Source organism: Simochromis diagramma, unplaced genomic scaffold, assembly GCF_900408965.1.
Source record: "Simochromis diagramma unplaced genomic scaffold, fSimDia1.1 OVJJ01000402.1, whole genome shotgun sequence".
Classification (NCBI taxonomy): domain Eukaryota; kingdom Metazoa; phylum Chordata; class Actinopteri; order Cichliformes; family Cichlidae; genus Simochromis; species Simochromis diagramma.
The window spans coordinates 3,717,118-3,732,237 of NW_024386972.1; the positions used below are offsets into that span (position 1 = coordinate 3,717,118).

The 15,120-nt window shown below is 40.1% G+C and overlaps 1 protein-coding gene across 1 annotated transcript; it reads right to left on the reverse strand.

Annotated features, from left to right (window-relative positions):
* Positions 1–6,786: 6,786 nt before the first annotated feature.
* Positions 6,787–15,068, reverse strand: LOC120738170 (pyroglutamylated RF-amide peptide receptor). The gene is made up of 6 exons (XM_040039312.1): positions 14,684–15,068; positions 13,281–13,439; positions 12,287–12,348; positions 11,550–11,785; positions 9,355–9,452; positions 6,787–9,225 (listed from the first exon to the last, which is right to left on the reverse strand). The coding sequence occupies exons 1-6, from the start codon at positions 15,048–15,050 to the stop codon at positions 8,828–8,830; spliced, it is 1,320 nt and encodes a 439-aa protein (XP_039895246.1). The 5' UTR covers positions 15,051–15,068; the 3' UTR covers positions 6,787–8,827.
* Between the last annotated feature and the right edge of the window lie 52 nt (positions 15,069–15,120).

Consider the following 15,120-nt stretch of genomic DNA (forward strand, 5'->3'; position numbering starts at 1 on the left):
AACAGGTGAAAACAAAGTAGTTACACTTTGATACCCAGCCTGTTCTCTCCAGTATTATTCAAACTGTCTAAATTTAGCACTGAAAAGGGTGGGACTTAAGCATAAAACTTAATACACTGCTATGAAAATTACTTATTTTGCTTCTAAATCTATGTATAAGCTGTTTCTATCTATCTAAGCTGTTTATAATCAAGTGCCTAACGATGCAATTTAAAATGTTGTTTTTTTTTTTTGCTAAGTTGTCTGCTGTGTGTAATTATAACCATGGTTCAAGCCTTGACTATAGAGCCTTATGTATGCTTGAATGATTCATAGGTAAGTGTTAACTGGTTCAACAAACAATAAGCATTCCTCCAGAAATGTTCAGCTTCATGGACTGGACTATAAAAGAGTCAAAAGGGAGCCAGTGTCCTAAAACGTTTAAAAGCCCTTCGAAAAACCTTTCGAACTATCCGGTCTTTAAGTGATGACGTGACGAATCCTACTTCCGGGCCTAAAGTAGTCTGCGTTTAATATGGCTTTTGTGTTGTTAACATGTTTAATGTTTTGTATTTTCTTCTATTTAATCTCAAAAAGCTCCTAAAACAGTCAGTGATCACTGTTGACCTCCCTCGGCTTTTATTACCACTAATCATTTATTTAAGCTCGGTTTTTAAAACCTTACGATGTAACTACAGCCCAGCCCATGCAGCAGTATATGAATGACTAACCTCGTATTGTGGATGGGTTATCTCAATTGTTCTCCTGGCTGAAGTCTGGTCCGTTTACAGCATCCTGCCATGCGATTACATTTGTTCCTGACTACCGAGAACCCTCACGTTAACTTTTATCAAGTGGAAAAAAAGTTAGCTTGTTTATAGCTAACATAGCTGTGTCGCTAGCGGTCACGTAGCACATCATTATATACCAGCTAGCCAAACTTCAGTAACCCTACAAACGTCACTGCTGTTTAGTTTTCTGTCTTCATTTATGTTGGAAGTGATAACAGAGCTGTACGTTTTAATTTGTTTCCAAAACCCCGCAGTCAGGACATGCTATATTGTATTTAGATGGAAGCTAGAGAGCTAACTTCCTGCTAACTTCTAACTCCGTTAAATTCCGTTTTCACGGATGGCTGGATGTTAAACTCAATTGTTACACCTGGTAGAGCAGAACGCTGATCATTTTATTAAAGATGAAAGACTTTAGACAGTTTTTCAACTCTCAGTAATGCCACAATGATTGTTTGATATATGGACCTGCAGCGGAGTTTAGGCCCAGACACGGCTAGTGACGTCAGACTTAAAGACCGGATTGCTCAAGACCACTTTAAATTTTAACATTTGAAATTGCTCAGACTCTTTGGAAACAAAAACTGGAAAAGATGAAGTGGCACAAGACTATATTGCAGTACTGTATCAAAAGTGAGTTTTGCTGTCAAAGGGAATTCTGACTCTAAAAAAATATCCAGAGACCTGGAATTTACAGAAAGAGCTCTTTAATGCACAAGAAATAATTCATGAAATAAGCAGTAATCGATCCGGTCTTCTCGAACACAAATATAGCCTGCTCATGCTTAAGTGATAACATGTCGCACACAGCATGAAAAGGATTCACATCTGCTCTCACAAAGAGTGAAGCACCACACTGACCGGATGCTCTTTGACAGCCTGTGTCTATCCTCCTTTTGTCTCTTTCTAGCATTTTGCCAGTCAAACTTTATGACACACACCTGTTTCCTGTAATTCCCGTTCACTCCTTTAAGCTTCGTCTGGTAACATCCTTCAGTCCAGTCACGGTCTTTTAAATGAACAATGGGTTGATTGTCAATGAAATCTTTAAATCCTGCACAGTTGTAAAAAGTAAAGCCAATCTATTGTTACCAGCACAGACTACTTACCACAGAGCGCTTTAGTAACCATAGAGAGGAATATTTTACTACATCAAGAGCATAAAATACTACTGCTTATGTGAGCTTTCGCTCCAAGAGCTAAGACTTGACAGACATTTATAGCCTTTTACTTCAAAGCCATAAACTACAGGATAATAAGATATAAAGTGGAAATACTACTGAAAATGAACAGCATATTTCTGCCTGTGACTCTCCAAAGAAAAACAGCAGGGGCTTTCTCCTGATTTACTCTTTTATCAATCAGAGCATTGCTCAGTGCTGTGTAAATTTGTAAATCAAGAGGTCCCATGACACAAAGACAGTGCTGTTTCAACAGCTGAAATGATTGAAAAAGGCTGCAGAACACATCAAAATTATCCAGACCGCCTAAAGCATCATTAGGGCCCAGCTGTTTAAACTAAACATAGCTTTAAGCACACACGAAGCATCATCCAATTACATTTGATAATCCGGGCAATCACAATCAGTCAAAAATCAGAAAAATACTAAAACTGATGCAAAGCCTGAACTTCATGCTCAGAGAACACAAAAGGCACATGCTATGCACCTTTAGGCGGCTATCAATGGGATTCACCAATAATTCATGTAATCTGAGTTTGATAAAAGATTAAAAGGAGCTGAAATCATGTGTTGCTGTATGCTGCTGTAGGAGTCTTTCCTCAGAGTTTAATAAGCGTCTCCAGTTTCACAGATGCAACTACAGCTGACACGTTTGCAAGTGGCTGCAAGGAATAAACACAACTTGAGCTCCTATTAAAACTTTTCTGAAACCCTGATTTGATTCTGGTGAGCACGCTCATATGTAGCATGAAACTTGTGTTTAGGATCGTGGATTGTGCGCATCCTGTCATGTAAAGGTTGTGTGTGTTAGATAGTAGAAACGGGCAGTTTTATATCCAACATGTTGTCAGCAATGAGATAAGAAGGCTGTCTGATTGTTCAGTACCACTGAGGCGGAGAGATGCTGCTTATTTACAGTAGTCCACTCTATTGCAAATTTTAGCATGATTCATGAAAACTCAAAATGCATGCTAAAAGTAGCATATTGATAATATTTTTAAAGCTTCCACAGTTTCACAACAGTACACCGGTAAGTACCGGTAACAGCCATGGTTTAAGAGAAGCTAAGCTCCTCCCCTACCCGGGGCTGCACTAAAGACTAAACCTGGTCTCGTTGCAGACCCTGTCTATATACAGTACCATTATCTTCTGCGCTGACAGGGATTATTTAAGGCTTTGGAATGAAATACTTAAAAACGTGCAAAGCAAATCTAGGCCAAATATAGATAACCTAGAAATATATATATGTATATTAGGGGTGCAACGATACTCGTATCGATATTGAACCGTTCGATACAGTGCTTTCGGTTCGGTACGCATATGTATCGAACAATACAAAATTTGTAATTTATTTTATCAACTTTCCTTCTGACATGCTGTCTGTGTTGAGCGCTCAGTGAATCTGCGTTCGACTACTCCGCCTAGGCTGCACTGTCGAGCGCAGATCCACTGAGTGTTCAACACAGACAGCATCGTCAGAAGGAAGAGCGCAGGGCAAGCTAGCGAGACAGAAGTTAAGCTCTCCTTGCAACATGGCAAATTGAACCTCCCCCACCCTCATTCAGATCTGGCGTTTGGAATTATTTTGGTTTTCATGTGACGTATGACCCTGAAGGTAAGCGCGTCATGGACTAAAGTAAAACAGTATGTTGGATGTGCCACGCAATGCTCAATTACATGGGTGAGAACTAGTGTGTTAGCGCAGTTAGCTCGTTAAGGTGTTGGCTGTCTAGCCCCACCCAGGGGTAGCTCGTTAACGGAGATTTGCTGTGTTGTGGCGTTAACGTCATTTCAACGAGATTAACGTTGACAGCACTAGTGGGAACACAACGAATATGACTGCACATTTACGCCGACATCATCCTAGTGCAAAGACAAGTGGAAGCAGACAAAAACAACAAGCATGCATGCTACAAACTTTACCCGAGTCATTTAGACAGCCGTTAGCACATGATTCTCCTTATGGGGACCTGATATGTTTAATATTGTGGCGAGCTCAGACAAGGAGGAGACGGAGGTATCGTTTGGTCTTGCTTCCCGTGAGCTAGCCAGGAAGCACAGCCGTTTATTGACATCTGCAGAAGAACACTGCCGCTAGCGCGGCAACCGCACAGCAACAACAACAACAACAACACACAGGGCGCCCTCTGACCCCGGAAGGACACACCGTCGCAGCGAGAGGGCGTCACCCGTCACTATGGCAACATAAACAAAACATAACTGTACAAACAGAACCCCGAACAGCCCTGACCCGCTACATAGCCCCCACCTAAGGGGTCAGTCGTCCCCGACGACCCCATTGCCCCACACAAAGTCTTGCAAATGTCCAGGTGCCTTCTTTTGGCGCACCGGCCGGTCACGACCGGCGGGGGAAAAGTCACTCGGGTCAGAACATGGGGTGCCACCATCATCCCACTTCTGACACCAATGTGGCGAGCTCAGACAACGAGGAGACGGAGGTGTCGTTTGGTCTTGCTTCCCGTGAGCTAGCCAGGGAGCACAGCCGTTTATTGACATCTGCAGAAGAACACTGCCGCTAGCTAACTGCTCAGCAACAACAACAACAACAACACACAGGGCGCCCTCTGACCCCGGAAGGACACACCGTCGCAGCGAGAGGGCGTCACCCGTCACTATGGCAACATAAACAAAACATAACTGTACAAACAGAACCCCGAACAGCCCTGACCCGCTACAATATGCTGATGAGAATATAGCCCAGAAGAAGCGTATAGTATAGCTTTTATTTTGGAAAGAGCCATTTCTCTGTAATAAACTCTCTTTTCCAAAGATGAGTGATTCCTCAATCAGATATAGGGCTTGCAAAATCGCTAGCCCCGGGGCGTCGGGCTAGCGATTTTGCAACCCCAGTCGGGCTACCAAAATCTATCTCTGCCCTGCCCGTCGGGCTATTGTAGGAAGGAAAAATATATGTCAATGCTTTTGCATTCTTTCGGAAATGTAGCTGGGTAATTATGTCATTGGCATCGGTGAGCCACTGTCAATATGTGACATATTGAAATCGCGTTTGAATTTGCACTTGTTTTTTGCTTTCACTTTGCAATCGCACGAACTGTGTATAGAGAGCCACAGTACTGATTGGTGAGTGATGATAATTTGCGCACCAATTCCTCTGACATCTTCTTATCAATCGTTAGCTTACTATGCAAACATGACAAGTGAAATCTCCCGCAGCAAGCTTAAACATATGAGAGGTTGATCACGCAGAGAATCGCTGACCGTTATGTGTGTGTGTGTAAAAGCAGCAGGATATATATTTTAGTTCTGCTGAGCCAAATAAGAGAGGTCAGGGTGAAGAAGTGACAGCCAAAGAAAAGCTTACCACAAAACGGAGAAGTTATGACAAATCAGACTATAAGGCAAAAAGAAAGTGCAGCTTTATGGTTTCATGGACAAAAGAATTTCTGTGGCTGCAATATGACGAGCTACCGGGGCTGCACATAAGTGGTCCGCAGGTGCGCATTCGCTGTCAAAAAAAAAAAAAAAAAAAAAAAAACGGGCACAAGATATGAAGTTGCAACACGTGTTTGCATACATAAGATTTTCTGGAGGAGGACAGACATTTGTTTAAAACTCTTAAAGATGTCGAAGAAGCTCCTTTAAGCAATTACTTTGGTGTTCCTCTACCTCCAAAGAAATGTCAGAAGGAGTCCGAACCACAAAAGAAGCACGTATTCTCGGAAAAGTGGTTGCAGGAGGTGAGCTGGCTTCAAACAAATGATGAACGCACAGAGATGTGGTGCGGAATGTGCCGTGAAAATCCCACTCTAGCGGACAAAAACAGTGCTTTTTATATGGACGCAAACGCGCGTTGCAACTTCTTATCTGGTGCGGGTCTTTTATTTTGACAGCGAATGCGCTCATGCGGACCACTTATGTGCACCCGTGTAAATAACATAATGTTCTGCCGGGTGTGTTGTTGGTTTTCTCTCGATTTCTGAGTCGACAAGCGCCTTTGTTACTGGCACCAGAAATTTTAAGAAAGGCCCCATTAGAACCCATGAGAAATGCAAGAAATGCATTATTGCTCAGTCTGCAATATCTTTCCCAGAACAAACACCAATTGCAAATAACATACTAAAAATAAACCTGAAAAATCTGTTTAGAACAGCGTACTATGTTGCAAAGAGTGAACTACCACTGGCAAAATTTAGCAGTCTTTGCAAACTTCAAAAAGCAAATGGCCTAGATCTTGGTTCCACTTGCCTCTTACCCATGACTTCAGTGGAAATTTCAAATTCAGGATCTGACACAGACTGATTCATGTCCTACACAGTTCTTACATGTTCATAGAAATTTCTGTTCAATTAGAACCAAGTATTTGAGTTGATGATTGTAATTTTTATACAATGTTGTAATTTGTTTTTCAACAATTTTTTGATTAATGTTTTGTTTCCTTTACAATATTATACTTTAATGTATAATATTGTAAAGGAAACAAAACAGGAAACAAAACATCAATCAAAAAATTGCTCTCTTTTTTATTCGGGCTACTTACATTTATTTTGGGCTACCAAAAACTGAAGAGTCCCTGCCCGAAGGGCTACCAGGGATTTTGAAACTTTGAGAGCCCTGAGATATATTTATTTTTTTAATTACTTTTGTTTCAGCAACGTTAAATTTAAAAACTGTACTTTTGAGTTAAAATATATATTTATAATTTTAATAAATGACAAATTAAAAAGGCATGAACATTTTTTTTGTATCGAAAAAATATCGAACCGTGACACCAAAGTATCGAACCGAACCGTGAATTTTGTGTATCGTTGCACCCCTAATATATATATATATATATATATATATATATATATATATATATATATATGTGTGTGTATTTTCCCTTAAGCACAATTGATGAGCTCCAAGACAGAAAGTTTAACACCAAAATGAACAGGTACTTAAACTTTAACACTAAAGACATCAGAGTCGCAAAAATATTACACAGACCGTCTTTACAAACTCTTCTGTTTGTGTTTTTATAAGAAGTCCACAGTCACAACTCGCTTACTCGCTCGAGTATATCCAGCAGGTTTAGGCTGTTTCACTCTTTTGAACATCTCATTCTTCCACAGTCGGTGATAAAATAAAATAAAAGGCACACAGACTTTCTGTCATGATAACACCTCATTTTGTTTACATTCATTGTTCAGCATTCAATATGCATTTCTAAAACTCTTCAGACGGTCAACAGAACAACCACTGATCACTTTCTTTGTGTTCGCGTTTGCATTGCTTTTTGCACAAAAAACATCAGCGACTACAGCCTTCACACATTACATTGTGAATAAATGTGGAGTATGTTTTACCCTCTAAATGTTTTACTCTGTCTGCATCACTTATAAATGGAGTAGATTTGGCTTATAGTCCAAAGCACTTTGAGTCATTAAGAAAGCCTTAAATTTATGACCACCCACTTCCATTCTAATTTTCATTGATGTTGTCATATGGACAGCCATTTAGGAAATTAAATATAACTGTATGTTTTGTTAAAATACACTTTGCAGGCTTATTCAGGTGCTATTGTTCATATTTTCATCTATATTCCTGAAAGCAGAATTCTGTTTAGTAGTGGCTGGATAAGATAGAAGATTTAAAACGGCTCACAGAGGGAGACGTGGTGGACAACAGAAGAGAGAACCTTTTAGATTAGGGCAATTATAATGGATCATGGTGTAAACAATGGCCAGTGAGAGACTGAACTGGGGATACAGCCCAGTCTGACTGTTCCACAGTTAGAACAGTTGTGTAAACGGTGATTCATTCTGTAAAAGCATCAAAGCAAAGCCCACTGAACCCTTTCCTGCTGTGTTTCTGTGACTTTGTTCCTGTAGGATGCTGGTTTCTACAAAGAGGGGCAGATCTGTGTTTAACACGTTGTGCAGATTTCTTCCAGTTATTAAGACATAAGGATGTACAACTTCAAATGCTGACATAATGTGTTGTGCATGTGTTGGGTTTGCCATGTTTGTGTGTTCTGATTGATGCACCCGTTGTTGTGAGCTCAGACGAAGATTATTTTTGTATGCAGCAGCAACCTTGCAAAGCAGTGTATTAAGACAGCCGACAGTGCGAAGAGGTTTGAAAATTAGTATTCATCCCTTCATGTATTGTGAGCTTTAATCTTATTAAACTGTACAGTGGCTATATTTACTTTCTTATGATTTCACCTGCTCAGCTTATGATTAAATAGTCCAAAATAGGCTTACACACATTCTGTGATATAATAAAAATTTGTATCTAAAGGATGGTGACTCATGGAAAGAGGTTAATCTCTGATCTTAAAGGTTTTCAACTGAATTAACCTGAAACGAGGTGTTTTTGCTGACTTGAATGCAAATGCCAACTTAATGCGAATTTAGCTGTCGGTGAAAGATTAGGCATCTCTTCTAAAAGCATAGCTCTGCAACGTCCTCTACATTTTCATTTCCAAACAGTTCCTGCTGTGCCGTAATACAATTTCAGATCATTTGGGGTGACATTGAACACTCATGCATCATTATGCTTTCACGAAGAACTGCTGAATGTCCTCCAGATTTTAGAGACAAGCGGAAATGATTTCTCAGTAGGGTCTGATCACCCTATACTCAGTTTATAGTTAAAGTGTCTCTTTGTGATATTCATTAACAATCTTTCTTCTGCGCTCCTGACCAGCATGGGAATACATTCCCTAACTCCTTGCTCTGCAGAGGTAAATTATCAAGCTGTTGGACTTTTGCATCTTTCAGCCACATCAGTGAAACCTGAAATCACATTTGATGGCCTTGCAGCTGCTGGCCCCAAGTGAAAATAATTGACAGCAAGCGTGGCAATCCAAGGTAAGCAGTTAAAACACCTCAGATCCGGGACAGTTCCTTCTCATTTTACTTGAGAGGAGCTGTTTGCAGGGAGCTCCGTTTGAATGGTGGAGATTTTCTCTCCCATTATTTCCAGGGAGCTCTCTCCGTGTGATGACGTCGAAGGGCCCTTCTCTGCTGAGTGCGGCTCCAGGCTATTGCCTTCGTCTGGCTCCAGGAAGGCTTCTCTACTTTGGGGTTTGATGAACTGCACACTCAGTCTAGGGGCCGCCACAGCGCCACTCTGCTGGGTAGGCTTTCGAACGCAGTGGGAGAGGGTGGAAAAGCAACTCTTCTTGAAGTTCTCGTTCATGAAGGCGTAGACGATGGGATTGTTGAAGCTGTTGAAGAACCCGATGGCCTGAACAGTGGCGATGATCATGTTGAGTGTGACTCCGTCGTATTTGTTCTCCAGGTCATCTGGAGGACAGGATAATTACACATAAAGAGGATTGAGGCTTTTAATAAATGGAAATGTGCACTTAAGCAAGATCTTTTTTTATTTACTCCTGAAACCACAGACCCCTTAATGCACCAGGCAATGCTTACAGTATTCAAACAGCATGTGGACTGTGTGGAAGGGTGCCCAGCAAATTGTGAATAGCAGAACAATGGTGATCATCATTTTCACAGCCCTTTTCTTTTTCCTGTAGAAGGTTAAACAAAAAATCAAAAAATCAAAATCGTTATATAAAAAAATGTAAACTACACAAATGTAACACATGTCTTATTGCAGGGAAAAAGCAGGTGTGACCAGGAACATTAATCATGGCACTCTTCTTGCATTGGAATGTACCAGAGAGATGCAACAGTGAGTCACTGTGGAAGTGAGTCTGTATTTGTGTGAATTTCTTCAAAAGACGTGCTTAAAAGTTTGCTTAGAGCAAGCTCCCTGTTCTCAAATGTAAATCTTCTTAGGCTCCCTTTCTTTCTATGTCACATGAAGAAGAGTGTTTTTACTTGAATCTGCATGCAGTCATGTGTAAAACTAAGCACACCTCATGATTCTGTAGCTTGCATAATCACCTTTAGCAGCAGTATCTCGAAGAAGCTGTTTTCTGAACTCTCACATCTTTGTGGAGAAATTCTAGCCTATTCTTCTTTACAACGTTGTTTGAGTTCATTGAGGATTTTGGATATTTGTTCCTGCACAGCTCTCTTAAGGTCCCACCACAGCATTCCAGTAAGGTAGAGGTCTGAACTTTGTGCATTTGCGACACCTTGAGTAATTTCTATTCTCAGCAAAACTGTTGGAGATTTGCTTCTGTGCTCGGGATCATCGTGCTGTTGTATGACCCAGTTTTGGCCAAGCTTTAGCTCTCAAATTTGACTCTAGAATACTTTGGTATACAGAGGATTTCATGGTTGACTTGATGTCTGTAAGGTTTTCTGATCCTGTAGCTGTAAAAAAAAGTCCAAATCAACCCTCCATCACTGTTTTTGAAAGTTGATATGATGTGTTTGTTCTGATACGCTCTGTTTGCTTTTTGCCAAATGTGGTGTTGTGCATTACAGCCAAACATCTGTGCTTTCTCCTCTGTGCAAAGGACATTATTTAGAAATTTGTGCTTTCTTTAGATGAAACCTTGGAAACACTAACCTAACTTATTTTTAGAAAGATGAGTTTTTCTCCTGGCAACGCTTCTACCAAGCCATATTTATCCAATCTCTTTCTAATTCTACTGTCATGAACATTAACATTTAACATGCTAACTGAGATGTAGCTCCTTGATCTTTTCTAGTTTCCCTGAGCATTGCACAGTCTGACCTCGGGTTTCATTTGCTGTAAAGAAATCGGCACTGTGTTGACACACCTAAATACTTTAGAACACCAAACTGCCAAAACCTCAACTTTTATAAGGTGCTCGAACGTAGCTGATAGTCAGTTAATCAAGTGTATTTGATTAGCAGTACTTGGCTGCTGCTCGATCTCTTAATTCTGATGGAAGCTTTAAAGTTTTACTTAGAGTCCTATGAAAACTTTCTTTTTCACAATACAATAAATCTTTAATGAAATGAACTCGGCCAGTATCACATATTGCAGGTCCAAACTATGCTACCAGGTGGCAAAAGTATCTTAAGTGCAGTGCCCTAACGATTCTCCTGGCCCTAAATGTATAAACATATACCCATTTCAGTCTCTGCCCTTCACATGTTCTCTCCACAAGAGCAACAACATTGCTCAAATGACTAATAGTTTATGTCCAGGAGAGTAGAGTGGAGTACAGCGGAGAGCAGGTGTTGCATCTTCTTGCAAACCACCTGTTAATGTTAGTTTCAGTCAGTAAAGATAATGTTCTGTCCTTCCCTTGAATCTAACTGTAATTTCTTTGGATTTCTGTCAGTCTTGCACTGATATTAATAGCGTAAAATTAACTACTAACATGGCATGCAAGTAGATGTCACCTAATCTCCTTATTTTTTAAATACAGGTGTTCTTTTTCTTCTTCTTTTTTTGCTTAACTGTTGATTTAACCAGAAAAATTAAAAATAAAATAAAAGTTTAAATGTTTAAAATTTTTTTTTTTTTTTGAAGAGCAGGTTCATTTCTTTTTGTAAAGATGACTAGACCATGCAGCAAGGGCAATAATGCAACAACAGTGCCCCCATTCTTGACCTTCCACCCTCAACTATTGACAGTTCAGTTCTGTTAATTGGAATGCAAACAAGACCAAACTGAAACGAAATGTCATCTACAAATAAATATGGCGGTTAAATATCTCCATCAGACTTGTCTAACCCACCTTGATATCTTACTGATCTCCCTGTGGTTCATGGTGCTGAGGACTGAGGCATCACCCACCCTCTTGCGGATCCACAACTCTATGCCAATGCATGTGTAGAGAAATAGCATGGCTGCCAAAGGGAGCAGGAAAAGGGCCACCATGATGAAAGTGGTGTACGCCTGCCTGTGAGTCACCGAGCTCCAGCTCTCCTGACAACACACATGGTAGTGATCGTACAAGAAGTCGTACTTCACCTGAGATATGGAAAAAGAAAAGCTTTTAGTCATGGAAGAACGGTCAAGACAGCTGAAGTAGGTCTGACTGACAGGGTGGTTTTTATCCAATGCTTTACTACATTTGATTCACACTCATGCATTTTTTTCTGACAGGTTTGGTGTGCCAAGGAGGCCATCTGATAGTAGTAGGCTTCCCTGAGAGGGCATAGCATATGGTATAATCATGTTATGCCATCCCACCAACTAAAAATGATTACTTTTACAGCTTTAATAAAACCAAACCCCAAACACAAGATTAAAATTAGGGTAGTTTAAAATTTTAATTAAATCTCAATTAAAAAGCATCTATTCACAACATTTGTGGCTCTGCTGTGAGTGAATTTAGAGCCTGATTCAGGTGGAAAGTTAAGATAAAGCCAACATGTCTTTTCATCTGTTGTGTTCAGAGGGATTACCAGGAATGTGAACCTTCTTCAAGCTAAAAAAGGCAATCTTATGTGTTTTTTGAAGGGCACTTACCTTTAACTGTTGCACAAACAGCATTGGTGAGCCCACTATCACTGAGGCAATCCATACAAGTCCTGCAAGAAACAAACAAGTATTTAATACCATAAAATAGAAAACCTATAACTTTAATACTGTGTCTGCTAAGGCATTTCAAGGAGAGCAACTTTTTAGTGACAAACTGCAGTCGCAGTAGCCCTATAATTAAATACCTCTCTTACGTAATTCATAATCTGTCAATCGTGTGCAATCTCTGCGAGATACCTGCATTTTTCTTTCTTCTTTATTGCAATAATGCAAAGCCCAACCCATAACACCAGACATTGTATGGCATGATGTATTGACTTTTTTAGACATGGTTTAAATTTAAAAGGAGTATTTCTAAAAGAGGGTGGGTGGGGGGGGGGGGGGGGGGGTTGTTACTTAACCCCACTTACAGATCTGTGACCAATTTAGAATAACCAATTAAGAACAAAATAATGGCAGGCAATACTTAACCTTCAACACTGAAGACTTGTGGGAATTTATTTCCCCTAGAAACTATGCTAATAATATACGTTTTACAGCAATAACCCATGGACATCACCAAATCCTGCATTTCCTTCCTTAAGATGCTCTGCTGGGACTTTGCTGTAGCCATCTTCAGTTGCTGCTTGTTTGTGCTTCTTTCTGCCTTTAGTTTTGCAGTTTTTGCAGTGTACTTTGGATCATTATCCATTTGCGCTACAAAGTGCTGTTTGATCAATTTTTCAGCATCTGGCTGAATCTGAGAAGAGTGTAACTAAAAAGATTTCACATGCATGTTTGCTCGAGAGTAACACTTGCTTTATTTGAATCTCTGATAAGTGTCTTGTCAATTTGGCATGCAGAATTCTGAGCTTTGCAGTGTAGGTAACACGCACATGTAAAACCCCATGTATTTCTATCTATGAATCAGCATTGCTGCGATATTTCTCACATAACAGAGGATGCATAAGTACAACATGCCACTCTGGTAAACAATCAATACCTAGCATCTTGTATGCTCTTCTGGACGAATACTGCCTCCTCATTTTCAGTGGGAATACAATACCCTGGTATCTCTCAATAGCAATGCAGGTCATTGTTAGGATGCCTGTCACTATGGCTGTAGTCTGTATGAATGGAACAGTCTTGCAAACCAGAACCCCTGCAAGTAAAAAAAATAAAAATATAATAATGAATATAATGCAGCATGCAGAAGAAACATTTTACAAATTATGATGACTATTTATTAAAATGACAAGCTCAGACCTGTTCTTGCTCAAGCTATGTTCTTGCTATGATAGGTTGTTTGTCAGCTTTTAACAATATTTCTGCAGGTCAGTGTTAAAAACAGTTTAATATATCAGCTCCCACTTAGTAACCACATGCTGAATTTTAACATCAAGCCCAAGAGGTAATGATTCATATAGTGTTTTTAGAGGTTGTAGATTTAATGCTTCATATCACTGAGAGTTAATACAGTTATGTACAAGCCTTAAGATACTATAAGACATTGAAATAACACCCTATCACACTGTGAGGAGACAGCACTTTAAAGACTCTATAGAATCACCCCTTTTAAAAATAAAAAAACAACAACAACAACAAATTGTTCTAGTTATATCCATTATCCAGTATTCATTATATTCAGTATCCATTGCATTAAATAAATGTTGATATGAGCATGAGCTTTCATTATCTATGCTGTAACAGAAGTGGACATAACAAGAAAACAGTCTGTAATTTTAGAATAAAACATAAAACATTATACAATGTAAGTGTGTTAATTTAATTATTTAAATGTCCACATCGACAGCCACTTATCCACAAATACTTCAGTGCATGGTTTGGGGGACTAAATATGACCAACTGGCAGTCTGGAGCCAGCGGTGCTTCACTTGCTTCCCGCTGTGACTCCCTTCAGGTTTCTGACTCATAACCATCTGGGGTTTTTGGGTTTTTTTTAGCCTTTAAGAGACAGGAGGTCTTTATCTGCCATTTAAAGGCATTAGCTCATGGTGGGGTTCCAAGAATCTCTTTAAAAGTTCATTCCTCCGAGGATGTTTTTCCCACCCTGTTCTGACTCTCTCTGGTGCCTGAAATGTGCACATTTCTGTTTTTTTAATGTGCTGCTGTACTAGATTTCATTTATTGCATTCTTGAAGCTGTACTGTGGCTTATTGTAAGAAAGGGACATCTTTCTGAGGTGCAGCATGTATCATTATTATTCAGCTTGTGCGCTTAGTTAAAGTCATGGATAATCCGAGGTGTAACCTAATGGCACATTGTATCCCCTCACAGCAGCAGTCTCGCGATTTAATATTTAAATCTTATTCTTATCGAGAAAACGATCCTCGTGCCTGACGTACTGTTAAAAAGTTGGTGGCTTAATATAAGTTCATAACTCACCGCCGAACCATTCAGAGGAGATGTTCTGCAGCAAAGTAAACGGTATGCAGAAGAAAGTGATGAGCAGGTCGCTGACCGCCAGAGAGCAAATAAAAATATCTGTCGCCGTCTGTATCGTCCGTTTCTTCACAATTATGTAGATGACCAAACTATTTCCAGCGAGAGCCAAGACGAAAATAACCACATACATGATCACGAAGGTGGTTTTGGCGCTGTACGGTAACTCGGGGATGTAGACGAGCGGCTGGATGTTGTAGGCGTTGATAAAGTCCCGACGGCTCAGGTTGTAGTACTGGAGCATCTCCTGCAGCACTTCAGGAGTTATTTTAGTGGAGCCCTGCCCCGAATTTGTCGAAGCTGCGGCCATCCTGAACTGTGTCCTCAACCTTGAGACGAACTTGGCTGCACGGGGAAAGTAAAATAAAGAAATCAATCAG

Coding starts and splice junctions, on each gene's coding strand:
- LOC120738170 (XM_040039312.1), bottom strand. CDS start 15,050: ATGGCCGCAGCTTCGACAAATTCGGGGCAGGGCTCCACTAAAATAACT. Junction 13,440..14,683: donor CTCCTCTGAATGGTTCGGCG/GTGAGTTATGAA, acceptor TTTTACTTGCAG/GGGTTCTGGTTTGCAAGACT. Junction 12,349..13,280: donor AAGAGCATACAAGATGCTAG/GTATTGATTGTT, acceptor TGTTTCTTGCAG/GACTTGTATGGATTGCCTCA.